At 48.2% G+C, this 27,203-nt stretch overlaps 1 protein-coding gene across 1 annotated transcript in view; it reads right to left on the reverse strand.

The window, feature by feature from the left end:
• SGSM3 (small G protein signaling modulator 3) overlaps window positions 1–27,203 on the reverse strand; it is a 35,132-nt gene that overhangs the window by 1,894 nt on the left and 6,035 nt on the right. Inside the window, 18 exon segments of the mRNA XM_061206718.1 lie at window positions 34–82; window positions 213–283; window positions 426–578; window positions 751–800; window positions 987–1,041; window positions 1,182–1,340; window positions 1,436–1,563; window positions 1,736–1,790; window positions 2,142–2,366; window positions 2,642–2,787; window positions 3,145–3,340; window positions 3,562–3,741; window positions 3,743–3,805; window positions 4,513–4,620; window positions 4,693–4,889; window positions 6,892–6,958; window positions 7,404–7,489; window positions 8,013–8,131. Coding sequence (XP_061062701.1) covers window positions 34–82; window positions 213–283; window positions 426–578; window positions 751–800; window positions 987–1,041; window positions 1,182–1,340; window positions 1,436–1,563; window positions 1,736–1,790; window positions 2,142–2,366; window positions 2,642–2,787; window positions 3,145–3,340; window positions 3,562–3,741; window positions 3,743–3,805; window positions 4,513–4,620; window positions 4,693–4,889; window positions 6,892–6,958; window positions 7,404–7,489; window positions 8,013–8,019 — 1,995 coding nt within the window. The 5' untranslated portion in view covers window positions 8,020–8,131.

Genomic DNA, 27,203 nt, shown 5'->3' on the forward strand with positions numbered 1-27,203 from the left:
CTGAAGGCCTGTCCCACCCACGGCCCTGCTTACCCGGTAGAGCAGCTCCTCTGGGGTCAGGACTTTGCCATCTTCATCCAACCTGAAAGGGGGGACCAAAGCTGCCAGCGCTGCCCTGGTGGGCTCGGGCCGCTCCCTCTCCCTCCTCCACCCCCAGCCCCAGGCTGCCGGGTGACCCTGCCAGGAGGACACCGAGGCCAGGGCAGGGTTACCTGTACGTCTTACACAGCACTAGGCGCGAATACACCGAGTCGAAGTCTCTCTCGACCTCCCGGCCCGCCGCCTGGGGGGCAGGGTGAGCATCAGGCAACGGGGTAGGTACCAGGTCAAAGCCACAGAGTCCAACTGAGTTCAGGTCACCACCCCACCAGCTCCTGCCACCAGCTCCGCAGGGTGCAGGGGCTCAGGGAAAAGGACTGACTCACCTCCTCGATAAACAGCCAGGGGTGGCAGGCGCCCCCAAGCAGGGAAGGCTTCTTCAGCCCGTGTTCAAACAGGGCCTTCAGGGCCGGGCAGAGGGTCCCTCGCACGAGGTCCGTGACCCCCTCTGTCACAGAATCGTCCCCCGCGATGGAGTACTGAGGGTGGAGGACGGGGTCTGAGAGGCCCCAGCCAGCCCCTCCCTGTCCTCACAGCCACTGCCACAAGCCACATGCGCTTGGGACGCAGGCCCAGCAAGGAGGGTGCAGGCCTCGCGGGCCAGAGGCAGCAGCGGCTCCAGGGACGGGCCTGCCTCGTGCGTACTCTCACCTCCTTGCTCCGCTCATCCAGGACTTCCACGAACTTTGCTGGAAACCAGCCTGTGGGAGAAGCAGGGCCTGTGAGGAGCGGGCGTCCTGGCGTCCTGATGCTCCCCCCAATGGGGCTGAGGACACACGGGAGCGACGGAGGCCGCTGTCTGAGCAAACCCAGTGCCCGCTGCAGCTTCCCAGCCAGGCCCGCCTTCCCCTCGCCCAGCGTGACACAGGACCAGACGGAGGCCTCACCTCTCAGGCCATTCAGCTCCCCCACCCAGCAGTGCTCGTCCTTCTGGGAGATGATCTACGGAGGAAAAAGGCGGGAAGCACAGCTCCAGTTGCCTGGTTTCGTCCTTGGCTGGGAGCTCTGGCCACGTGAGGGCTCGGCCAACCCGCCCGTAGCCTCGGGGCTGGCGGGGACGAAGGCGCCCGCTCCCCACTCACCGTGATGATGTCGTTCTTGCGGAAGCCCAGCTCGTCATCATCGTGGCGCTCGAAGTCCAGCAGGGCCTTGGCCCGGCGTGGGTGGCCGCGCGAGCATGCCACGTAGTTCTCGTGGTCCCTCTGGTGGCTCTCCATGCTATAGTCCGGGCTCAGCTCCTGCTGTGGAGGCAGAAAAGCCCACCGCAAGGGGGCGCTTGGAACAGGGCTAGGGCCCCTGCTTGAGCTGCGTGCACAGCCTGGGACCTGAGGCTCACCACACTGCAGTTCTTGGGGTCTGTGCACTGGAAGTGGCGTGCCACGCGCAGGATGGCTTCCCGGAGGTCGGCCACCAGCTCCGTCTGCTTGATGTTCTTGGCCTTGAGCGCCTCCAGGTCATCCTCCCCTGCGAGGCCCAGAGAGCAATGGCGGCCGTGGCCCAGCCCGGCCCTGTCCCGACTCCAAGGAAGCGCAGAGTCCACACGGGGTGTGAGGCCAGACGCCCCGGGTCTGACCGCCCCTGCCGCCCCGCTCTCGGAGCCCAGCCCAGCGCTTGGCCACCCGCACGGAGTTCTCACCGAAGAGCAGCGACGTGATGCCAGACTTCCTCCGCTGGGTCCTGCGGCGGACAACCTGCAGGCGGGGAAATCAGGTCGGCGGCGGCCCCAGGCACCCGGCGCCCAGCCAAGTGGATGGCGCCCCAGCACTGGGGACGGTGAGCAGAGCCCTTCCGTGCAGAGGCCCGGCCGGCATCTCACTCGTGCCTCCTCTGACATGGCCTCTGAGGCCGGCTCTGAGGCTCAGAAACATATCGTCAGTTCAACTCTGGGTCTGTCCTACGCCCAAACCAGGCAGGTCCCAGCAGAGACGCGCCAAGGACAAGGCGGCAGGTCCCTGCACAGCTGTGGTCTGGCCAGGCCGGGCCCTGGGTACTGAGCTGGAGGGGACGGTGGTGAGCTGGGGCCTCCTCCCTCACGGGCCCACCTGAGAGAGGTTGGCGGTGGGGCTGGCGCCCAGGAGCTGGCCCTGGTCAGCTAGGAGGTAGGCCAGGTGTTTGCGGCGCTGGCTCTCCACAGCCACGTCAGTGAGGGAGCCCGCCAGCCGCATGGCCTCCCCCAGGAGCAGGTCCGCGTCCTCCATCTGCGACGGTATGTCCGACAGCGTGTTGAAGATGGAGGCCGAATTCTCCGACTGGATCAGCTCCTCCTCCTGGGCCATGCGAGGGGCAAGGGGGGCGCTGTCACTGCCTGGCTGACCCCAATCACCGGCCTCAGGCATGTGTGACTTCCCTGGATGGTCCAGCTGAGCACAGGGAGGCCCTGCCCCAGCAGAGAGACCTCCCTCCTCCCCGGGGCCTCTCCAGAGGGGCCAGGGCTCAGGCCACATGACACTGAGGCCCGGACTGGAGCAGAGGTGGAGGGAGGGCAGACCCCGAGGAGGCTGCCAGGACAGCTGCATCTGGCACCCGGGGCTCCGGCCTTCACCTTGAGGCGCAGCATGCCCAGCGTGGTCTGGAACAGCACCAGGGAGCCCTCGTAGAAAAACAGGTCCCAGAGGCGCAGCAGCAGCCTGATGTGCACCACGCTGGCGAAGGCCGTGAGGAACCAGTGCAGCGTGATGAGGGAGAGCTCTGTGGACACACGCCAGAGGCCCTGAAGCTGGGACCAGGGACGGCCGGTGCAGAACAGCCACAGAGGAGGGGCATCCCCCAGGCACGCAAGCCGTGGAGGAGGTGGAGCGAATCTCCCAAAGCAGCAAGGGGCCATGCTTGCTCCACGGCAGAGAGGAGGCGGGGCGTCAGGGACCATCAGAGAACAAGAGAGCAATGAAGGCAGCGTGAGTGGCCGTCGTCAGATGAGCTCCTTTCCTCCCCCTGAGCTGCCAGCTGCCCCATCCTCAGCTGGGTCCTGAGGCCTCAGATCTGCAGCACCTGAGCCAGAGCTCGGGACCCCCTGACTCCAGAGCAGAGGTGGGTTCGGGCCCTTACCGATGTCATGCTCCTGGAGCAGCCTGTCCAACCGAGGCAGGTACTGGACGATGAGGTGGCGCAGGAGCCGCTGGTCAGTCTGGACGCCCAGCAGGGTGGTGCTGAAGTAGGAGGCGGGGAGCAGGTCCTCGATGATGGCGCACATCATCCAGAAGGCGTCCTCCTCCTCCAGGAACAGCAGGAGGCAGGCAGCCACCTGGCCGGGGCAGGGGGGTAAGGGGCCTCTGCCCAGGTGTCCATGCAAATTAGAAGAGGCACCCCCTCGGGGGTGACCAGTTAGAACAAGGCCGCCTCTGGGCGGGGGGGTCACGCCACAGACCGCATGCCTGCCTCAGGCTTGGAACCCCTCCCTGCTTGGGGACCCCCCCCTCCACTCCCTTCTCCAGGCCTACTGCCCCCGTCCCGCGCTGTGCTCACCATGCCCGTGCCCTGGCAGTAGCCGATCTCTGGGTAGAGCCAGGCCAGCGCTCGGAGCACCCTGCGCAGACGGGGTACGCCCACGCTGCTCACGTGGGCGAAGCAGGCGTTGCTGGGCATGGTGCGGAGCAGGTCCTTCTCAATCTGCTGGCAGCCCGCCCACAAGAGCCTGTGAGGCACAGGAGCAGGCGCACAGCCTCCGCACCCCTGACACCGAGACCCCCGGGAAGGAGGCCAGGGGCCCCTGTGTGGGGCAACCTCAGGTTGGCTTCTCTCCCAGGAATGGGCATTCCTCAGGCTCCGGGTCAAAGTCACCCTCCTCCCTTCAGAATTAGAGCCCAGCTGGTGTGCAGCTGGTGCCACGTGATTCACGGGGGAGCCTCTGAACATAAAATTACAGATTCCCGGGACTCAAACCACAGTTGTGGAATGAGGATCTCTGGAATGAAGCCTGGAAACCTGTATTTAAAATCTCCACGGGAGGGGCTTCCCTGGTGGTCCAGTGGTTAAGAATCCGCCTTCCAATTCAGGGGACGTGGGTTCGATCCCTGTTCGGGGAACTAAGATCCTACGTGCCGCAGGGCAACTGAGCCCGCGCGCCACAACTAGAGAAAAGCCCACGTGCCGCCAACGAAAGATCCCACGTGCTGTAACTAAGTCCCGACACAGCCAAAATAAATAAATGAATAAATAAAACAAACAAAAAAAATCTCCAGGGGATCCTAATGTGCACCGGTCCAGTGGCCTTTTTGACAATCCCTCCCCCCACGCCCCGCCCGGGCCCCCCGCCACAGAGGGACCAGGAGGAAGCTGGCTGGCTCCAGGCACACGTCTGTAGGTGCAAGGACTGCCCAGGGCTGCCTCACGGCTGCCGAGCTCTGCCGAGCTCGCCCGGGCCCCCCCGAAGGGCCTCCCCCTGCCCCCCCGCCCCCCCCCCAAACAGGGCCCCACCTGCTTGGCAGCAACGGTCTCGTCATTGGCGCTGTCCTTAACGATCTCTCGGTAGGACAGTTCGGAGTTCCTCTTCTTCTGCAGGGCCCCGGAGAGCCGCATCCACAGCTGATGGGGGGAGCACGGCGCTCAGTCCCCAGGGGCCCCTGAAGCCCTCGGCCCCCGCGGGCCCCGCCTCACCTGCGGCCTCATGCTGTGGGGCACCCCGGCCAGCACCAGGGAGCGGAGCTTCTCCGAGCGGGGCAGGGAGATGGCAATCTTGTCCCAGGTGAGGTCCCCCACGTCGTGGTTGTGGGTGAACTCCAGGTGGGCCTGCCAGCGCAGCCTCTGGGGGGGGTCCTCCAGCAGCTGGCCTGGGCGGGGGGCGCCGTCTGCGCCTGTGGGGGAGGAGGGAGAGCGACCCCCGCCGCCTGTGCCCCAAGAGCAGAAGACTGGGCTCTGGGTCCGCCGCCCGGATCTCACCACCTTTCCAAGCATCTCCCATGGCACCCTGAACAGCCAGCGCGAGCTCTTCGCTTTCACCCCCAAACCAGACCCACGAGGCCACCCACCACCAGGTGCTCAGGCTCCTCCTCTTCGGAGCACAGGCAGAACCTCGGCCCTCGCGCCCCTCCGACCACGGCCCTAGTCCAAGCCGACAGCCTCCTCACCGGCCTCCTAGTGCTGCCCTGCCTCCCTAGAGGCTGCCCACAGCCCCGTCACAGCTCAGAGCCTCTCACGCAGATACAGCGCCCGAGCCCCGCCTCCTCGCGCCCTGCTCCCTCCACCCCAGCTCCTTCCCACAAATCCACTCCCGCCTCAGGGCCTCTGCACCTGTTACTCCCCTTCCTGGCCACACTCACTGCCTCACTTCCTCCCAGTCTCTGTTCAAACGTCTCCCACCTCCCCTCCTCTCCCAGCCTCTTCTTGCCCCCAGCATACATTTGTTTGTTTACTGCCTGGGAACTCACGAGGCCAAGACCGCCTCTGGCTCTGTTTGAGGCACTGGGGATGCACAGTGGGGCGGGGCCGCCCCACTGAGCCTCATCCTTACTCATCCTAAAGCCATGCCCTTGGCCTCCACTTTCTGAAACTTCACCTTCAGTGAATTCACATAAAGTGCACAAACTTTAAGTGTACACTTTGTTGAGTATCAATAAACAAATGTCTAAACACTGACAGTCTAAACGCTGTCCCCATCAAGATACAGAATACTTCCATCATACTAGAAAGTTCCCTGTGCTCCTCTCAGGCCCAGCTTTTACCTTCTAAATATCTGCCTGCAAACTAGAGAACAAGGAAGACTCATCAGAACTGGGAATATGAGTGACCTGAAGATGACTGGTCTCAGTCAGTCAGTTAACATCTGGTTGGTAACAGGCTACCCTGGGTTCTGGCAGATGGCTTTCCAACAGCCCACTCGACAACAACAGGTGTCTTTACAGTAGGAAATAATGGAAATGGCCTAGGGCCCCACTCACAGAAGAATGGTTATAAAAATATGATGACAGGGACTTCCCTGGTGGCGCAGTGGTTAAGAATCCGCCTGCCAATGAAGGGGACATGGGTTCGAACCCTGGTCTAGGAAGATCCCACATGCCGCGGAGTAACTAAGCCCGCGTGCCATAACTACTGAAGCCCGCGCGCCTAGAGCCTGTGCTCTGCAACAACAGAAGCCACCGCAATGAGAAGCCCTCGTACAGCAACGAAGACCCAATGCAGCCAAAAATAAAAATTATTTTTAAAAATTAAAAAAAAATATGATGACAAATCCATTATAATTACAAGGATAGTACACAGCCACTGAAAAACATGCTTTAAAGAGGTCTTAACGGACAGAAAAAAATGCTCATGGAATAATGTTAACAGATATAAGAGCAATATAAAAACATGTATATGATATCATCTTAGTTATGAAAAGTTACATATGGATACACACAAAGCCAGGAAAAAAATACATTGAAATGTCAGCAGTTATCTTCAGGTTGTCAGATAATGGGTTGTTTTAATCTTTATATCTTGATGTAGTTTTAAAATTCTCTATAATGAACGTTATTGCTTTTATTATCATATGAAGATCAATAAAATTAATCTTAAAAAAAAAACCCAGGGAATTCCCTGGTGGTCCAGTGGTTAGGAGTCGGTGCTTTCACTGCCAAGGCCGTGCGTTCAATCCCTGGTTGGAGAACTAAGATCCCACAAGCTGCGCAACATGGCAAAAAAACCCCCCAAAGGATTCCAGATACTTATAACAGCATCACCATCAGATGTGGCTCTGTCCTTGATTCTGGAACATCTGGGTAAAACATCTAGAGCCCGAGGCCACAGCAGTGTAATCAGTCACTGGAGCTGGTCCTCCCCAAGGACAGTGGAGAGATTACACCCGAGGGGCTGTCTCACCTTCCTTGTCCACGCGGAAGCCGAACTCATCATAGCAGAACTCTGGTTGCTCCACTGCCTCTTCCTTCTAGACCCAGGAGTAGGAAGAGTCAGCCTGGGCCTACGTGCACTGCTGCCACGCCTCCCAGCCTCCCTGACTCAGACCAAAGGCCACCCTCCCCTGAAGCTTCTGTGGTCATCACTCAGCTACGGGGGCCACGACCCTCTTGAATTCTCCCAGAGTTTTCCTTGTTTTCCTCAGAGGTCAAAGATAAAATCAAGGCAAGAAACACGTTTTATGTATTTCTGTGTCCCCATAATACTGAGAGCAGAGTGCCATACTTGTTCCCCAACCTAATGCCCGATTCACAGGGAACGTGGAGCTAAGATGCTGTCTCTGATGGGGTCTTCTGACCCTGTGTGAATACGGGGGAGTGGCCCCCATCCCAGGATGCCTGCAGCGGGCAGTGGGTCCCCTTGGGTGCCCCAGCGTGGGAGCAGAGCCACTGGCGCCCGCTGGCTGACTGCTGTACCTGTGTGTACTTGGCCAGGATCTCCTGGGGCCACATGCTAGGAGTCAGGGCTGAGAAGGGGCCACTGGCAGAAGGTATGTGGCTTCCTAAAACCAAGGAGGACCAGGAATAGGAGATGAAGACAATGCAGAGCACTCAGGGGGAAAATTCAAGTTGAGACACCCCCTCTCCCTTCCTCTCCCCCCCGTCCCACCCCCAGAGTGCCAGCATTAAAGGACTGGACCATCTAGAGTGGGATGGATGGGGGAGGGAAGAAACCTAGCAAAGTGCAACTTTCTGGAGGAAGGAAAAGGAAGCCAGCAGTGTGTTACAAGACATAACCAGACTTCATCTCCTTGCCTCTCCCTCCACCTTTGAGTGAGGATTTGCAGGCTGGAAGGAGAGGACAGGGATCCAGGAAAACTGAGAAGAGAGTTGCAGTAACTCTCCCAGATGCCCATCAGACGACTTCCTCCTTCCTCCACCTCTTACCTGGATGGTCCACGTGACCCTCGAAGGTCCGTGGAAAACAAGCCTGCTTCCCTCCCACCGGCGTGTCCTCCTGGATAAGACCCCCTTCCCCCTGGAGAGCCTGTCGCCCCATGTCCAAGCCAGGCCCCTGCCTCCCACCTGACATTGTGTGGAGAGGACAGGCAAGTCTTCTGTAGATCCAGACTCGGGAGTTTCCTATCCTAATATCTTACAGCTGGAAGGCTCCTCAAGCTTCATCTGGTCCAGAAACATTTACCCTGGTAGGAGCGCAAAGAAGAAAGTCATTTAACGCAGCCCCTCTCCTGGGAGTCCTTTCTACCCGACTCTGATTTGCTGGCCCAGAGGTGGTGGGGAGGTAAATCCTGGCCACTGTTTGACAGGGAAGGAAAAGTCACACTTGAAAGAAAAAGCCTCCTATTCTGAACATTTCATCCGAGAGCATACACTTTGAAGAAGCTACAAAACTATTGCTCTCCAACAGCTCTGTGAGCCAAGAGGAGGGTCTGCTCAGTTCCCATACTACTAAGGAAGGAGAGGATCACACAGACAGACTTCCTGATGCTCTGTACTCAGGCAAATGTTTCTTAAAAAAGAAAACAAAAACCAGCCACCACCAGAACTTCCATGAATAGGTTCCTCTGAGCCAGAAGTTTTGAGGAATCACTTAGGTACAACACTTCTGAGTCAGTGCCTCCACTCACCCGACACCGACGTTTCCACCTCATCCACCAGTCTGCTCGACTACACCTTCCAGCACCTCACAGCTGGGCAACTAGGAAATTGCCATCTAAGTCTCTCATGTCACTGTTTAACCCCTGCCTCCCTCCTTTTTTTGTCCTCTTAAAAAATGACTCAACAATTAAAAAGACAAACAGCCCAATTTAAAAATGGGCATAAGGGGACTTCCCTGGTGGTCCAGTGGTTAGGACCCCACACTCCCAATGCAGGGGGCCTGGGTTCGATCCCTGGTCAGGGAACTAGACCCCGCATGCCACTACTAAGAAGTCCTCATGCCACAGCTAAAAGATCCCGTGTGCCACAACTAAGATCCAGAGCAGCCAAAATAAATAAATAAATAAATATTAAAACGAAATAAATAAAAACTGGCATAAGATTTAAATAGACATTTCTCCAAAGAAGAGACATAAATGGCCAATGAGCAGGTAAAAAGATGCTCGACATCATTAGTCATCAGGGAAATGCACATCAAAACCACAATGAGATTCCACTTCACACCCACGAGGATGGCATACTGGAGACAAAAGTCTTTTTTTTTTAAATATTTTATTTATTTTTGGCTGCGTTGGGTCTTCGTTGCTGCACGCGGGCTTTCTCTAGCTGCAGCGAGCAGGGCTACTCTTCATTGCAGTGCATGTGCTTCTCATTGCAGTGGCTTCTCTTGTTGCAGAGCACGGGCTCTAGGCACGCGGGCTTCAGTAGTTGTGGCACGTGGGCTCAGTAGTTGTGGCTCATGGGCTCTAGAGCGCAGGCTCAGTAGTTGTGGGCCACAGGCTTAGTTGCTCCATGGCATGTGGGATCTTCCCGGATCAGGGCTCGAACCCGTGTCCCCTGCATTGGCAGGCGGAGTCTTAACCACTGCGCCACCAGGGAAGTCCCTGGAGACAAAAGTCTTAAGAGCAGTGTTTGGCCATATGGGATGAATACACTTAGGCACATAGCTCCTGTTTGTCCTACAGCAGTAGGCACCTGCCATTAAAACTTATCTTCAACATAAAAAAAAAAAAAAGACAACAGTTAGTGTTGGTGAGGATGTGGCGAAACTGGAAGCCTCATACTCTACTGGTGGGAATGTAAAATGGTGGGCTGCTGTGGAAAGTACTGACAGCTCCTCAAAAGGTGAAACACAGAGTTACCACATGACCCGGGAATTCTGCTCCTCGTTACTTACCCACAAGAAATGAAAGCAAGTGTCCACACAGAAACTTGTACTTGGATGTTCACAGCAGAATTACTCATAGCCAAAAAAGCAGAAACAACCCGTATGTCCAAGAACCGATGAAGGGATATATGAAATGCATAGAATATCCATACAATGGAATATTATTCAGCTATAAAAAGGAATGAAGTGCTAATAATGCTATAACACAGGTGAACCTTAAGAATATTATGCTCAGTTAAAGATGCCAGTCACAAGAGGATGAATATTGTATGATTCTATTTAAATGAAATGTCCAGAAGAGGCAAATCCCTGGACACAGAAAGTAGCTTAGTGACTGCCAAGGGCTGGAGGAGAGGGGAAGGCACAGTGACTGCTAATGGGTACAGGGTTTCTGTTTGCAGAGATGAAAAGTGTTCTGGAATTGGAGAGTGGTGATAGTTACACAACAGCATGAAATACTCAAACCACTGAATTATACACTTTAAAAATAGCGAAATTTGTACCATGTGAATTATATCTCAATTTAAAAAAATTAAATAAGCCATCAACTGAGGCGTCAGCACTTGGGGCTCCCTCTGACTTCCTATTTCTAGCCTGCTTCTATTAGAACAAGCAAGAGCCTATTATCACCCACTCGAGCTTCAACAGAAATACAGTTTGAGGGGTGGCTTTCTCAATCTTTTTCTGAATATGAAGCCTTTTACTTCTACCTTTTACTTCTAACCATGAAATGAAAGGAAGGTAACATAAATGGAAGGTAACAACGGAGATGTGGGTGAAATATTTTAGGGCAAGTTGCCTTCTAGGTTTTGGAATCATATTCACCTAGGCCTAGACCTCCTTTCGCCATTTTTCAGGTGACAGGAGCTCAGAGGTGACAGCTGTTGGCCTCGTCTCCTGCGTGCTGTCTGCTGTTGGGAATTCGGGGTAAATGAGAAGGGTCAGGTGAGTGAGAAAGAAACAAAAGAGGAAAATCAAAGAACCACTTCGAGGGCACCGTGAGAAGCGTGAGAAAACATTACCCTATGGACCCTTTACTCCAGCGAATGTTGAAAAATGGGCACATGAAAAAAATCCCAGTTCTCTTTAAAGATACACTTGCAAATCTGGGGCCAAACAGCTTGTCCCAAGGGCTGGGTCACCAACCTCTACTCCTGCCCCCAGACACACCCTGACTGGGCCACATTTGGGCTAAATGCCCATCGTGGAGGCTTTGGTGCCCAGCTGGGAGGGAGCCCTCTTGCTTCCAGACAAGCCTTGCTGAGAAACAGATGGCAGAACCCACTTCCCTAATGGGCCAGCCATCCTAGACTTGTCTGTCTGTTCTGCGTGAGGAAAACGTAACGTCTTCCTTCAGTATAACAGGTATGCGGGGCCTGGTTTGAATCAGAATTCTGTGCTGGATGGAGCAAGTATTTTAACATTAAAGGGACTGAGCTAGAAGTTCTTAAAATCACGTCACCGTTCAGTCCTCACAGCATATTCTGAAGCAGATTATCTCTGGTCCTCACACACGAGAAAACAAGCCTAGAAGAGACGCACGTACAGTCTCCCAAATGGACCCTGATAAATGTGCCCCCTGCACCACCATGCTGGGGAGATGATGTCACTCCGCCACCAGCTTGACAGTGCCAGGAAATAACCCCATGCTCGGCCAGGCCACCGCTGGCCTGGAGCCCTGGGCAGGCATACTGCTGTGGCACCAGCGTTAGGAGGGCAAGGCTTCCGAGCTCATCCTCTGCCACCTTTGTGCAGAGGTCGGACGGCGCTGCGGTTAAAGTGAAGACCTCTCCAGACAGACAGATGTGGATTCAAATCCCGGCTCTGCGGCTCCCCCCTTGTTATAACCTTGGGCACGTTCACGTCACCTCTTTGAGTCTGTTTTCTTCTCCACAGACTGGAGTAACAGTACCTATGTCTCACAATGGTTATGAGGATGACGTGAGAACGCAAAGAGCCCCAGCACACTGACACACAGCGAGTGCTCAGGAAGCATCAGGCAATTAGCAGGAGTCCTCATAATTTCCAGAAAGTTACTGTGAATATCTGGGCCCTCTACACTGAGGTTACTCAAGGCCATATGATACTGCTGATAGCCATCCAGCCATTACAACCTGTAAAAACGACAACTTCGTATGGTTCAATGTAACATATGCCAGCTGGGATCATCAGAAAGACTCCTCATCATTGACGCCTCAGAGGTAGTGATTTGGCTGTTTCTTCCAGAAGGGTAGAGAAAGTGTGGAGGAAGCAGGCGTTGTCTATAAGTGGAAGAAAAGAGCTGTCTCTGGCTGTGGAGGACTGAGGGGGCTGGGAAGACAATTCTCAGTCCACAGCTCCCTTTCCTAGCCTTGGCCTGCCCCCCTCATTCATTCACTCAACAGTTACTGAGCACTGCCACGAACCACACATGGTTCTAAGGGTTGAGACGCAACAGTGAAAAACCAAAGTCCCAGCCATTACATCACAGCAGAGAATCAGACAACAAACATAAATACAGCTGTGTTAGATGATGCTAACTACAGTACTCTGAGGAAAATAAAGCAGGATAAAGGTATAGGAGAGTCAGAAGAGAGGAGCCATGTAGATAACGTAGTCAGGAAAAGCTCTTTGAGGATAAGGTGACATCCAAGCAAAGACCCAAACAAAAGGAAGTGGGAGACCAAGTCCTATGGCTCCTGAGGGAAGGAAGATCCAGGTAGCAGGAGCAGCAGGGTGAAGACAAGGCAGAAACAGAGGTGGCAGGTGAAGTAGCTGCAGGGCAGAGGGGCTGGGGAGGAGCTGGGGAGCGGGAGGAGGATGAGGAAACAGTGGGAGGTGCAGCCGGCTCAGGAGGGCCTTAGAGTGCAGTACAGAACTGGATCTTATCCTCCTTACAGAAGGGTTCTGAGCAGAGGCAAACCTGAATCTGATTTAGGATTTCAAAGCTCTCTCTGTCTGCTGTGCAGAGAAGACTGCAGGGCAGGAGGGGGTGACACAGTAGGAATGATGTTGGCTTTGCTACCATGGGGACAGTGAGAAACGGTCAGATCTGGATATATTTTAATGAGTCTCTGCAATAATACGTATATGCCATTTCTCTTACCAACTACCCCCTAGTCCCCAAGTTCCCAACAGGAGCCAGAAGTGATATTGCAAACCTGGGCGGGCAGGTTTTTCCAGCCTCCAGTCGCTATGGAAACCTTCCTGAAAGCAGCCATCTGGGAGCTGGCTAAAGCAGCCACATCACTGGCGGCCCTGCTGTTGTCACAGGGGTACTGAGAGGCAGAAACTTTTGAAAAACAAGAAATATACTGGAGGAAGATTAAAAGACTGTCATCTTTAAGCATGTAAATTTTTTAAAATGCCTTTTGATCCAGTAACTATCCTCCTGGAAACTTATCTTAAGGAAATAATTCAATAGACGTGAAAAGGTATGTACATGAAAAGGTCTACTTCAGCACCACCTATACAACAAAAACATGAGGACAATTTACATGTCAAACATTAGAGGAATTAATCAAATCTGGGTATAGTGACACAATAAAATGTGATTTAATCATTTCATATTCCAGTTATGGACTTCCGCTTTTGGCCAAGATGGAGTTACAAGGACTGGATTTACTTTCCCAACCTGAACAACTAAAAAGCCAGAAAGATACACGAAACGATGGTTTTCAAACATTGGATGACAGGCAGCACAGGACAGTGAAGCCTGAGAAAGAGAAAACAATTGAGCTGAGCCCTGTGACGGCCCGCTACCACCTGGAGAGAGTCTGCAGCCAGGACTGGGCATCCAGGAGGGCAGAGGAGCTGAGTTGAGAGCTAGAGGTGGCCAAAGCAGCCTGAAGTTGGAGAGCAGAGACTTGCACAGAGAGCTCCAGAAATCTGCAGAGAGCACCCCCAAATCTTCATGTGAATACTGGTCAGAGCGTGTGTGTGAGGAAGCTACCCAAGGTTGGGAAGAGAGCCACCTGCAAGCAACACAAGGAATAATACCTGAAGCTCACCCTACCGAGTCATTGTGATGTATTTTCCTTTTCAGAAATTGTGGAATGCAATTTGCCCAAACTTTGTTAAGAATTTTTGCATCTATGTTCATGAAGGATGTTTGATTGTAGTTTTCTTTCCTAATAACACCTTTTTCAGGTTTGGTATCAGGATGATATCTGCTTTATAGAATGATTTGGGAAGTAGTCCCCCCTCTTCCATTTTCAGGAAGAGTTTGTGTAGAAACTGGTATTATTTTTTCCTTAAATGTTGAAAGGAAATCACCAATGAAGTCTCCTGTGCCTGGAGTTTCCTTCATGGAAAGATTTTCAACTACAATTTCTTTCATAGAGATAAGGCTACTCAGATTATCTTTACTCCTCCTGAGTGAGCTTTTTTTAAAAAAAATTAATTTATTTATTTATTTTTGGCTGCGTTGGGTCTTTGTTGCTGCGTGCAGGCTTTCTCTAGTTGCAGCGAGCGGGGGCTACTCTTCGTTGAGGTGGGCGGGCTTCTCACTGTGGTGGCTTCTCGTGTTGTGGAGCACGGGCTCTAGGTGCGCGGGCTTCAGTAGTTCTGGCTTGCGGGCTCTAGAGCGCAGACTCAGTAGTTGTGGCACACGGGCTTAGTAGCTCTGCGGCATGTGGGATCTTCCTGGACTGGGGCTCGAACCCATGTCCCCTGCATTGGCAGGCGGATTCTGAACCACTGCACCACCAGGGAAGTCCCCTGAGTGAGCTTTGATAGTTTGTGTACTTTCAAGGAATCTGTCCACTATCCAAGTTGTTGAATTTATTGGTAAATTTAGTCCAAAGTATGCAGAAGAAAAAAAAGCAATAAACAATAAAGATAACAGAAATCAATAAAACAGAAAACAAAAGGAGAAAAATCAATGAAACCAAAATCTGTTCCTTTGGAGATCAATAAAATCAAACCTCTGATCAGACTGAACAGGAAAAACGAGAAGACACAGATTACCAGTATTATCAGGAACGGAAGAGGATACATTACTACAGATCCTGGAGGCATTAAACGGATAATAAGAGAATATTATGAACAACTTTTGCCAATAAGTTCTACAATACATAAAAACAATACCATCATGACCAAGTGGGATTTATCTTGGGAATGCAAGACTTGTTCAATATTTAAAAAATCAATCAATGTAATTCAGTATATCAACAGACTAAAGAAGAAAAACTATATGATTATCTCAATAGATACAAAAGAAGCATTTGGCAAAAGTCAACATCCATTCATGATAAAAAACTCTCAGAGATCTAGAAATAGAGGAAGCTTCCTTAACCTAATAAAAGGCATCTACAAAAATCCTACAGTTAACATCATACTTAATGATAAATGACTGAATGCTTTCCCCCTAAGATTGGGAACAAGGACAGGATTCAACATAATTCCAATCAAAATCCCAGTAGGAGTCATACAGAGTGAAGTTAAGTCAGAAAGAGAAAAACAAACATGGTATATTAACGCATATATGTGGAATCTAGAAAAATGGTACAGATGATCTTATTTGCAAAGCAGAAATAGAGACACAGACATAGACAACAAATGTATTGATACCAAAGGGGAAAGGGGACCGTGGGATGAATTGGGAGTTGGGGCTGACATATATACACTACTATATATAAAACAGATAACTAATGAGAACCTACTGTATAGCACAGGGAACTCTACTTAGTGCTCTGTGGTGACCTAAATGAGAAGGAAATCCAAAAAAGAGGGCATATATGTACACGTATGGCTGATTCACTATGCTGTACAGCAGGAACTGACACAGCAGTGTAAAGCAGCTATACTCAAAAAAAAAAAAAAAAAATCCCAGTAGGATATCTTGCAGAAACTGACAAGCTGATTCTAAAATTTAAATGGATAAGCGAAGGAATCAAAATACTCAAAATAATTTTGAAAGCAGAAAGTTGGAGAATTCACACTACCTGATTTCAATACTTACTATAAAGCTACATGTAGTACAGGTGACACTGGCAAAAGGCAAGACATATAGATCAATGGAACAGAATAGGTAATCCAGAAATAGACCCATACATATGGTCAATTAACGTTATGAATTGAGTTGTGTCCCCCAAAAAAGATATGTTGAAGTCCCAACCCTCAGTACCTCAGAATGTGACCTTATTTGGAGAATGGGTCTTTGCTGATTTAACCAACTTAAGACGACCTCATTAAGGTAAGCCCTAATCCATTATGACTCATGTCCTTATAAAAAGGGGAAATTTGGACACAGATATATAGAGAGAGAAAATATGAAGAGACAGGGAGAACACCATGTGAAGCACAGACTGGAATTATGGTGTAATAAGCCAAGGAACGCCTGGGCCTACTAGAAGCTGGAAGAAGCAAGGAAGGATCCTCCCCTACAGGTTTCAGAGTGAGCATGGCCTTGCCGACACCTTGATTTCAGATTTCTGGCCTCCAAAACTGTAAGACAATATTACTGTTGTTCTAAGTCACCCACTTTGTGATACTTTATTATGGCAGCCCTAGGAAAGTAAATAATTAATTTTCAACAAACATATAAATGCAATTCAATGGAGAAAGGATAGTCTTTTCAACAAATGGTCCTAGAAGAATCACTACAAAACTTCTAGAAGAAAACATAGGAAAAAATGTTTGTGACCTTGGTTAGGCAAAGATTTCTTAGATATTGCACTAAAAGTATGATCTATAAAAGAAAAAACTTGATTAAATTAGACTTTATCAGAAGCCATTGGTGGTAGAAAATATGTTCAAATCACACATTTAATAAAGAACATGTATCTAGAATATAAGGAGTTCTCTAAACTCAGTGAGCTGGAAACAAACAATCCAATTAAAAAAATAAAATGGGCGGGACTTCCCTGGTGGTCTAGTGGTTAAGAATCCACCTTCCAATGCACAGGACACGGGTTCGATCCCTGGTAGGGGAACAAAGATCCCACATGCCGCAGGGGCCACAACTACAGAGCCCATGTGCTCTGGAGCCTGCGTGCCACAGAGAGAAGCCCGTGCACCACAACTTGAGAGAAGCCTGTGCGCCACAACGAAGAGCCCACATGCTGCAACTAAGACCCAACACATCCAAAAATTAATAAATAAGTATTAAAAATAAATAAAATGGGCAAAAGATTTGAACAGAAACATTAACAAGATATACAGATGACAAGCATACAGAAAGATACTTAACGTCATCAGTTATTAAGGAATGCAAATTAAAACCACAATGAGATATTACCATACACATATTAAATGGCTTAAATTAAAAAACAAACCACCTGACAATATTAAGTGCTGACGAGGATTCAGAGCAACTAGAACCCTCATACACTGCTGGTAGAAATGCAAAATGGTACCACAATTTTGGAAAAAGGTTTGGCAGTTTCTTATAAAGTTAGACATGTACTTACCACACAACCCAACAAACCCACCCCTAGGTATGTTTATCTAAGGAAAATGAAACTTTTGTTTACACAAAAACCTGTATGTAAACGTTTGCGGCAACTTTATCTGTGACTGCCAAAATCTGAAATCTGAAAACAACTCAAACGTCCTTTAACTGGTAAATGGATAAAGAACTGTGGTATGGGCTTCCCTGGTGGTGCAGTGGTTAAGAATCCGCCTGCCAATGCAGGGGACACAGGTTCGAGCCCTGGTCCGGGAAGATCCCACATGTCGCGGAGCAACTAAGCCTGTGCACCACAACTACTGAGCCTGTGCTCTAGAGCCCGTGAGCCACAATTGCTGAAGCCCAAGCACCTAGAGCCTGTGCTCCACAACAAGAGAAGCCACTGCAATGAGAAGCGCGCGCACTGCAACGAAGAGTAGCCCCCGCTTGCTGCAACTAGAGAAAGCCTGCGCGCAGCAACGAAGACCCAATGCAGCCAAAAATAAATAAGTAAAATAAATAAATTTATATATAAAAAAAAGAATTCCAATTATAGGGACTAAAGAAATATGGATACTATTTATGATATAATATTAACAGAAAATGTATGTAGCATGTGCACTCAGAAACGTGTATATCTGTCATTTACTCCCCAAATATTTCCCCAACACATATCATGTGCTAGGGCAACAATGATTTACAATCTAGAGGGGGGAAATCAAACAGAAAACAAAGAGATGGATAAATAAATAAGAATTTCAGAGTATGGCAAGTGATCTGAATAAAACAAAAGGGTGATGTGATATAGAATCCAGGGACGGTTTGCCTGGCAAAGCAATAAAGCTATTTTTTTCTACTGCACCCCCCCCACACACACACACAAAATACCAAAAACCAAACCAAAACAAAAAGAATCCAGGGAAGGAGTCACTGACGCACTACTTGAATTGAAACCGGAAGGACAAGAAGCCAGCCTTGCAAAGATGGGGGTAGAGTCATGGGCAGAAAGAAAGGCAAGTCCACAGGCTCTCAGGTGGGGAAGGCCTTGGAAGAAGAGAAAGCCCAGTAACTGAAACACAGTGGACAAGGGAGACAACGGTAAGAGGAAACTGGAGAGGTAGAGGCACCCAGATTGTCAAGGGACTGTAGGTCACAGTGAAGGATTTAGATTTTAAGGACAATGGGAAGCTACAAAAGGATCCTAAACATGGCGGTGGCATGAACTAACACGTTTTTTAAAAAATCACTTTGGCTGCTGTTTGGCAAATGGCTTGTGGAGAGACAAGAGTGGATGCAGTGAGACCAGTTTGGAAGTACAAGCTCCAGGAAAGATGACGGGGATTGAGACTAAAGTGGTGACAGTGGATGTGGGGAGAAGTAAATGGATTCAAGATATAACCAGAGGCAGAACCAATAGGCCTTGCTTCTGGGTTGGATGTGGGGAGTGAAGAAAGGGAGCATCCCAAAGTGAGGCCTAGGTTTCTGGTCTGAACTCCTGAGTTTACGATGATGACATTTACTAATATGGTGGTGAGTGGGAAAGAAACAGGTTTGGGGGAGGAGGGAATGAAGAGCTGTAGGATAATTTAAATGTTACTTAGAAATCCAAGCGGAGCTGTTAAGCAGGTGACTGGATACACAAGTTTACATCTTCAAGGAGATGTAAAAACTAGAGATATAAACCTAGGAGTCTTTTGTTCATCTATCCAACCAACAAATATTTTTTGAGCAACTACTATGCCCCAGACACTGTTCCACATGCACGGGATATAGCAGTAAAACAAGACAGACAAAGTTCTCGCTTTTATGAACCTGAAGTTTCCGCATCTGTAAAATGAGGATGACAAATGAGAAAATGTAAATATTTATCACAATACATAGCACATAGTATGTGCTTAATAAAGCCAGCTATTAATATTAGTGACAGAAAACAGACAATAAATAAGTAAATGAAAGAATAATTTCAGAGGCAGGTAGGGGCAGGACTATTTTTGATAAGTGGTCAGGGAAGGCCTCTCTGAGGAGATGACATTTCAGCTGACACCAGAATGATAAGGAGTCAGCTCTGCAAAGACTTAGAAGCTCAAACAGAGGAAACGGCTTGTGCAAGGACCTTAAGGAACAAAAGATTTATTACACTGGAGAAATAAAAGACAAGTGTGTCTGAGATGGAGCAATGAGGGGGAAAGTAGCAGATATCACTGGAAAGACAGGACGAACTGGATTATGTAGGGCCTACTGCTCATAGCAAAGACTCTGGATTTTATTTTAATGGGAAGCCATTGGAGAGCTTTGAGCATGGGCATGACATGGTCTGACTTAGGTTTTTAAAGATATCACATTGGCTACTTTGTGAAGAATGAACTACAGAGGGGTTTAAGAGTGGAAACTATTATAGTTGTCCAGGTGACAGATGGTATCTTGGACCAAAACAGTTGAGATGATGAGAAGTAACTAGATTCTGGATATAATTTGGAGATATAGAGGTAGATAATGGAAAGAATCAATGATGTCTCCTAGGCTTTTGACCTGAGCAACTGTGCAGATCCCATTAACCAAGATGAAGGGAGATGGAGGGAGAGCAGGTTTCATGGTTAGCAAGCAATCTGCTTTGGCCATGTTCAGTGGGGATGTCTATTAGACCTCTAAGTGGAGAGGTCAACTGGGCAATTGTATATATGAGCACAGAGTTCACAGTAGTCAGAACTGGAGACGTGAATTTGAGAATCACCAGGACTAGATGTCGTGGCTAAGGAGAGAATGCAGAATAGGGGGCTGAGGACCAGATCCTGGAACATTCCAACATTTAGAGATTACGCAGAAAAATATACAAAAAATAAAGTTTGAGGAGTGACCAGTGAAGTAGAAGGAACACTAGCAGTGTGTGGCGCTGTGGAAACCAAGAGAAGAAAGTGTTTCTATGAGGAGGAGGTGATCATCAGTGTCAGGTGCTACTTAGAGGTCAAGTGGTATGGAGGACAGAGAACTGGCCATTGGTTTGGCAAGCTGGAGGTTGGTGGTGATACTGACAAGAGCTTTAATAATTTTTCTTGAACTTTTTATTTTAATTAATTAAATAGAAGTATAGTTGATTTACAATGTTGTGTTAGTTTCTGGTGTACAGTAAAGTGATTCAGTTATACACATATATATACATCTTCTTTTTCATATTTGTTTCCATTATACGTTATTACAAGATACGGAATATAGTTCCCTGTGCTATACAGAAGGACCTTGTTGTTTATCTGTTTTATATATAGTAGTTTGTATCCGCTAATCCCAAACTCCTAATTTATCCCGCTCCCCCCCTTCCCCTTTGGTAACCATAAGTTTGTTTTCTGTATCTGTGAGTCTGTTTGTTTTATAAATAAGTTCATTGGTATCATATTTTAGATTCCACATATAAGTGATACCATATATTTGTCTTTCTCTGTTTTACTTACTTCACTTAGTATGATAATCTCTAGGTCCATTCATGTTGCTGCAAATGGCATTACTTCATTCTTTTTCATGGCCGAGTGGTATTCCATTGTATATATGTACCACATCTTCTTTATCCATTCATTTTTCATTGGCCTTTAGGTTGCTTCCGTGTCTTGGCTATTGTAAATAGTGCTGCTATGAACACTGGGGTGCATGTATCTTTTCGAATTAGAGTTTTCTCCAGATGTATGCCCAGGAGTGGGATGCTAGATCATATGGTAACTCTATTTTTAGTTTTTTAAGGAATCTCCATACTGTTTTCCAGAGTGGCTGCACCAATTTACATTCCCACCAACAGTGTAGGAGAGCTCCCTTTTCTCCACACCCTCTCCAGCATTTATTATTTGTAGCCTTTTTAATGATGGCCATTCTGACCGGTGTGAGGTGATACCTCATTGTATTTTTTTTTTTTTTTTGGCTGTGTTGGGTCTTCGTTGCTGCATGTAGGCTTTCTCTAGTTGTGGTGAGCAGGGGCTACTCTTCATTGTGGTGTGCAGGCTTCTCATTGTGGTGGCTTCTCTTATTGCAGAGCATGGGCTCCAGGCACGCGGGCTTCAGTAGTTGTGGCACGTGGGCTTCAGTAGTTGTGGCACGTGGGCTCAGTAGTTGTGGGTCACAGGCTCTAGAGCGCAGGCTCAGTAGTTGTGGCACAGGGGCTTAGTTGCTCCGCGGCATGTGGGATCTTCCCGGACCAGGGCTTGAACCCGTGTCCCCCGCATTGGCAGGTGGATTCTTAACCACTGCGCCACCAGGGAAGTCCCCTCATTGTAGTTTTGATTTGCACTTCTCTGATAATTAGTGATGTTGAGCAACTTTTCACGTGCCTATTGGCCATCTATATGTCTTCCTTGGAGAAATGTCTATTTAGGTCTTCTGTCCACTTTTTGATTGGGTTTTTTTTTGTTATCGAGTTGTGTGAGCTGTTTGTGTATTTCTGAAATTAAGCCCTTGTCGGTCACATCATCTGCAAATATTTTCCCCCATTCCATAGGTTGCCTTTTCGTTTTATGGCTTCCTTTGCTGTGCGAAAGCTTGTAAGTTTGATTAGGTCCCATTTTAAAATTTCTATTGCCTTGGGAGACTGACCTAAGAAAACATCGCTACGATTTATGAGAGCTTTAATTTTTAATGGTGAGGGTGGAAGTCCAGTTGGAGTGAGTTGAAGAGGGAAGAGAAGAAAAGTAGAGCCATCAGCATGAAGACAGTATGTGATTTCAGCCATTTAAAAAATATATAATATATACATGTTGAAGGTAATATAAAAAGGAATATGGCTTATTTAAGTGGTAGGAGTATGGGGCTCATTGGTTTTGATTTTAAATGTTCTCTTTTTTGAAAAAGTACAGAGGTACTGTGTTTAAAAATAATTATACCACATCAAAAATTGTACATGAATGTTCACAACAGCATTATTTATAATAGTCCAAAAGTGGAAACAAAACAAAAACAAACAAAAAACCAAAAGTGGAAACAATCCAAATGTCCATCAAGTGATGAATGGATAAACAAAATGTGTATATCCATACAATGGAATATTATTCATCCATAAAAAGGAATGAAGTGCTGACACATGTCCCGACATGGATGAACCTTGAAAACATTATGCTCAGTGAAGGAAGCCAGTCACAAAAGACCACACAATGTATAATTCTATTTATATAAAATGCTCAGAATAGGCAAATCCATAGAGAAGGAAGGTAGATTAGTGGTTGCCAGGGGCTGGAGGGAGGGAGAAATAGGGAATTACTACTAGTGGGTATGTGGTTTCTTTTGGGGGTGATGAAAATATTCTGGAATTAGATAGTGGTGATGGTTGCACAACAGTGAATATACTGAAAACTTCTGAATTGTATACTTTAAAAGGGTGATTTTTATGGTACATGAATTATAATATCTCAATTTTAAAAATTACAGTTTAAGTACAGAACACTGAGGGAATAAGAATGTGTCCTTGAGTTTTCTGAGGTCCACAAATGAAGCCTGAACTTACATAAACTATGCAGTTTCTCTGTATCCTGCCTTCCTCTTCCTCTCACAGGGCTACTACTTATCACCTCAAATATCCATCTCCACAGGGATTTATACGAAACCAAAGAAAGCAAAAGTGAAAAAAAAGGTGCAAACTATTACAGATAGCTTATATATAACTGTGAAAAGGATCCCTTTCTTTCTCATTTGTAACTAACACTTTACTAACACTGCTCAGTATGAATCTGACATCTTAACAGCAACTGTGAAGTCAGGAACTCCCTAAGCTGCTGAAACCAGGTTTCCACGCCAATTTTTTGTTTTGTTTCGTTTAAGGCTAAACAAGATCCCCAGGTGTTTGACTTCACATGGAGTTGCAGTTTCTTTCCAGTACACTGAAGTGAAATACTCTGCCCAAAGCAAAAGTCACTAAAAGCAGTTTAAAGGAAAAAGATGCTTATAAACCAGACCAGAAAAGTACATCAATTTGCAAGACAGACTCTAAGGGGGAAAAAATGCTATTTCCGAATCTACTTGTACAGATATGCCTCCCTGTCCTGAGTTTTCTCCACAGCCCGGGCGCTTACTTGGTCCCCAGCCACACCCGAGCTGGGGTCAGGTAGGACACTGGCTGTCAGAGCCCGAGGCTCAGGGGGGCTTCTTCCCAGCACTTCTGGGCACTTTGCACAGGTCCGTTCTTTTCCACTGAGAACACAGATGACAGACTTAAGTGGTAGCAGGATATATGTAAGCTATAGGTCAGAAGAAAATCTCTGCAGCATATACAGTCACTGGGTTTATCATGGGAAGGAAGTGTGGGACTCTCCTCTGAGTTTTGTAATTATACTAACACAATGACATTAACAGAAATCAAAATTTTTAAAAATTCTGCCACAAGTTTGCCATCTCAATAAATCACACTTTCTTCTTTCCTATGCTCTCTTTTGGTTTTTCTCTACACACATACACAGTTCTTATATTTCAGATTTTAAAATATTTTTCTCTACTGCACATCAAATTATCAGCATTTCCCCAGTAATCATGGAGTCTTTATAACCATACGTTCTATAATTTACTAATGCAGTCATCTGTAGATACAACATTTAAGCACCTAACAGCAATTTTTGCAATAAAAACAGTGCTGTGAGGAACTTGACCTTTGAAGATTTTTTAAATGAAGTACATTCCTCTAGTTTGGGAGAGGATTTGGATTTTTAAAAAATGTGCCTTTTCTACTTTATAGTGTCAGCTTTGTAAACAGAAATCAAAGAACAGATTAGTAACAAATTATTGCTATTAGAGTTTAATACGATGTCACTTGAAGCAAGGTAATTAACCTAGTGACCCCTAAAATGAACCTAAAATTTTATAATATTATAATAATAGGACAGTGGAAAATTACTATTTTAATAGTTGGCTCTTGGGACTTCTCTGATGGCACAGTGGTTAAGAATCCGCCTGCAAGGACTTCCCTGGTGGCGAAGTGCTTGAGAATCCACCTGCCAATGCAGGGGACACGGATTCAATCCCTGGTCCGGGAAGATCCCACATGCCGCAGATCAGCTAAGCCCATGTGCCACCACTACTGAGCCTGCGCTCTAGAGCCGGAGAGGCACAACTACTGAGCCCAAGCGCCTAGAGCCCGTGCTCCGCTACAAGAGAAGCCACTGCAGTGAGAAGCCCACGCACCGCAACAAAGAGTAGCCCCCACTCGCCGCAACTAGAGAAAGCCCACGCACAGCACTGAAGACCCAATGAAGAAAGAAAGAAAGAAAGAAAGAAAGAAAGAAAGAAAGAAAGAAAGAAAGAAAGAAAGAAAGAAAGAAAGAAAGAAAGAAAGAAGGAAGGAAGGAAGGAAGGAAGGAAGGAAGGAAGGAAGGAAGGAAGGAAGGAAGGAAGGAAGGAAGGAAGGAAGGGAGGAAGGGAAGGAGGGAGGGAGGGAGGGAGGGAGGAAGGAAGGGAGGAAGGAAGGAAAGGAATCTGCCTGCGTCTGGGAAGAGCCCACATGCCGCGGAGCAACTAAGCCCGCGTGCCACAACTACTGAAGCCCGCGCGCCTAGAGCCCGTGCTCCGCAACAAGAGAAGCCACCGCAATGAGAAGCCCGCAGACCACAACGAAGAGTAGCCTCCGCTCGCCGCAACACGAGAAAGCCCGCGTGCAGCAACGAAGACCCAACGCAGCCAAAAATAAATAAATAAATTTATTTAAAAGAAAAAAAGTTGGCTCCAGAATGCTTCCCAGAGAGGAGGTTTATCTTTGGGAAAATATTTTGATAAGCTCCTTAAAGGTGGAAGGTAAACCTTGAAGCCACAGATTAGAAAAGGAGAGATCTATCGATTGTCTAGCAAAGCAAATTAATGGAAATTTGGAGGTAGGGGAGAACAGAAAATAGGGGTGGCCTGGACTACAGAGGGGAAGGGAACAGCAGTCCAGAGATGGGTAAGGAGCTGCATCCTTCAGGACAGAGCGACCCACGAGACAGTGACATGCTGCGTGCCTGGGAGTGGGGAGGTCTTAGGGGTGGACCAAATGCCTCTTAAGCAAAGAACAATCCAAACCCCAATTTAAGTTAGTGTGCTATTGCAAGGTAATACCCCTTTGTCATCCATACCTTCAAGAAAGCCTGCTGGACTCATAATAGCCTTGACTGTGGTTTGAGGGGAAAATCAAAGAAAGGTCTGAAAATAGGAATAATAATTCCTACCGTACAGGTTGTTACGAGAATTAAAGGAGTTAAATTTGAAAAACCTGGGGGAGGGTGTTGGCCTTCTCACATAATGTGGGATATAGGGCTTATGCCCATTTTATTGACATTTCAAGGTAAGTGATTTAGACTGATTATGTAATGTACATTTTATTAGCTTATCTTATTTCTTTATTTAGGTATATAAAATAACTACTTTTAAAAAAACATGAGCTACACTTCAGCAATACCATGGAGTTTAGTTCCCTGACTTTACAATATTGTTCCCTCTCTCCTAAATGACCTCCATCAGTGGTCCTCAAACTGCAGAGTGTATCAGAATCACCTGGAGGGCTTCTTAAAACCCAGACAGGGCTTCCCTGGTGGCGGAGTGGTTAAGAATCTGCCTGCCAATGCAGAAGACACGGGTTCGAGCCCTGGTCCGGGAAGATCCCACATGCCGTGGAGCAACTAAGCCCGTGCACCACAACTACTGAGCCTGAGCTCTAGAGCCCGCAAGCCACAACTACTGAGCCCGCGTGCCACAACTACTGAAGCCCGCGCGCCTAGAGCCCATGCTCCGCAACAAGAGAAGCCACTGCAATGAGAAGCCCGCGCACCGCAACGAAGAGTAGCCCCCTCTTGCCGCAACTACAGAAAGCCCGCGCGCAGCAACAAAGACCCAATGCAGCCAAAAATAAATAAATAAATTTTTTAAAAAAACAGACAGCTCTTAAAACCCAGACAGCTGGGGCCCACCCCCCAGAATTTCTGATTCTGCAGCTTCTACTCTCTACCCAGCACAGAAATCCTTTTTAAATGCAATTGATTATTTCCTTCTCCTCTTTAAAGCCCCTTTTCTTCCCTCTGACTTTTGGAAAAAGTCCAAATTTGTTAACTTGACTTATAAGACTGCATGAGCTAGTAGTCCCTGCTGACCATTCCAGCCTCATCTCTCAGCCTTTGACACTCACTCGACGCTCCAGCCGTAGCACCCTTCTTTCAGACCTTAGAACCCACCACTTTCTCTCAGAGCATGCTGCTAAATGAAGCAATTACCACAGTATGGAAAGAAAGTCTCAAAACTTGAGCCCCACCAAACACCACGATAAAGCAGCTAGTGGCACTAATCTTCTAGAACTGGCTCCCCCCTCCAGTCACCCCAATCATTCTTGTTGAAAACATGTTTATTATTCACTTTATTCTTAATCTCCTCAGTGAAAAAGGCATCCAAATTTCTCAAACTGCCTCCTTCCAAACAGGCATCAGCTAAAGAGCAAAACGACCCAGGAATCAACTCCACTTTGCGCTCCACTCCCTCCACTCCCGCTCCCACAGGCTTACAGCTAGGGCTGCTTTCCCGTCCCTGAGTCAATATTTTCTTTGTGACCAGAGATAGTGTTCCTTTAGGCAAGATTTAGGCACGACTGTGCAAGGTAGAGCACGGACTGGAAACACAGACGAGGGAAACAGGATTCTCCCCGCCAGAACTCCACAAGCCCAGGTATGGCTCTCCCTTTCCTGCACAGCAGCACCAGGTAAATGAGGCTCTCCTGTGCAGGCTTCTGCAGGCCCATCCACTCTAGGTCTTCCTGTAAAATAATCACCCAAGGTACTCTGGTCACTTCCCTGAGTACCTCCCAGGATCACTCCCCTAAGATGTACAGCCTGGAAGCACCTGCACTGTGATAAGGAAAGCAGAAGCAAGGTACCGCCTGGACCTGCTGTCATTCCCGCCACCAGGGCTGGGGAGCAACACCCCCCTTAGAAGTAAAAGTGAAACAAACAATGGGTACCTAACCTCAACTCGACATTCAGGTAGCTCTGAAAAATGCAGACAAGAGTTTTTGAGGAAAATAAAGCTCCTTGAGGGCTGACTGGCAAAAAAGGGCACTGAAAAATTTATATTTAAAGCTTTATATTAA

The sequence above is a fragment of the Eubalaena glacialis genome, chromosome 11 (genome assembly GCF_028564815.1).
Source record: "Eubalaena glacialis isolate mEubGla1 chromosome 11, mEubGla1.1.hap2.+ XY, whole genome shotgun sequence".
Lineage (NCBI taxonomy): Eukaryota > Metazoa > Chordata > Mammalia > Artiodactyla > Balaenidae > Eubalaena > Eubalaena glacialis.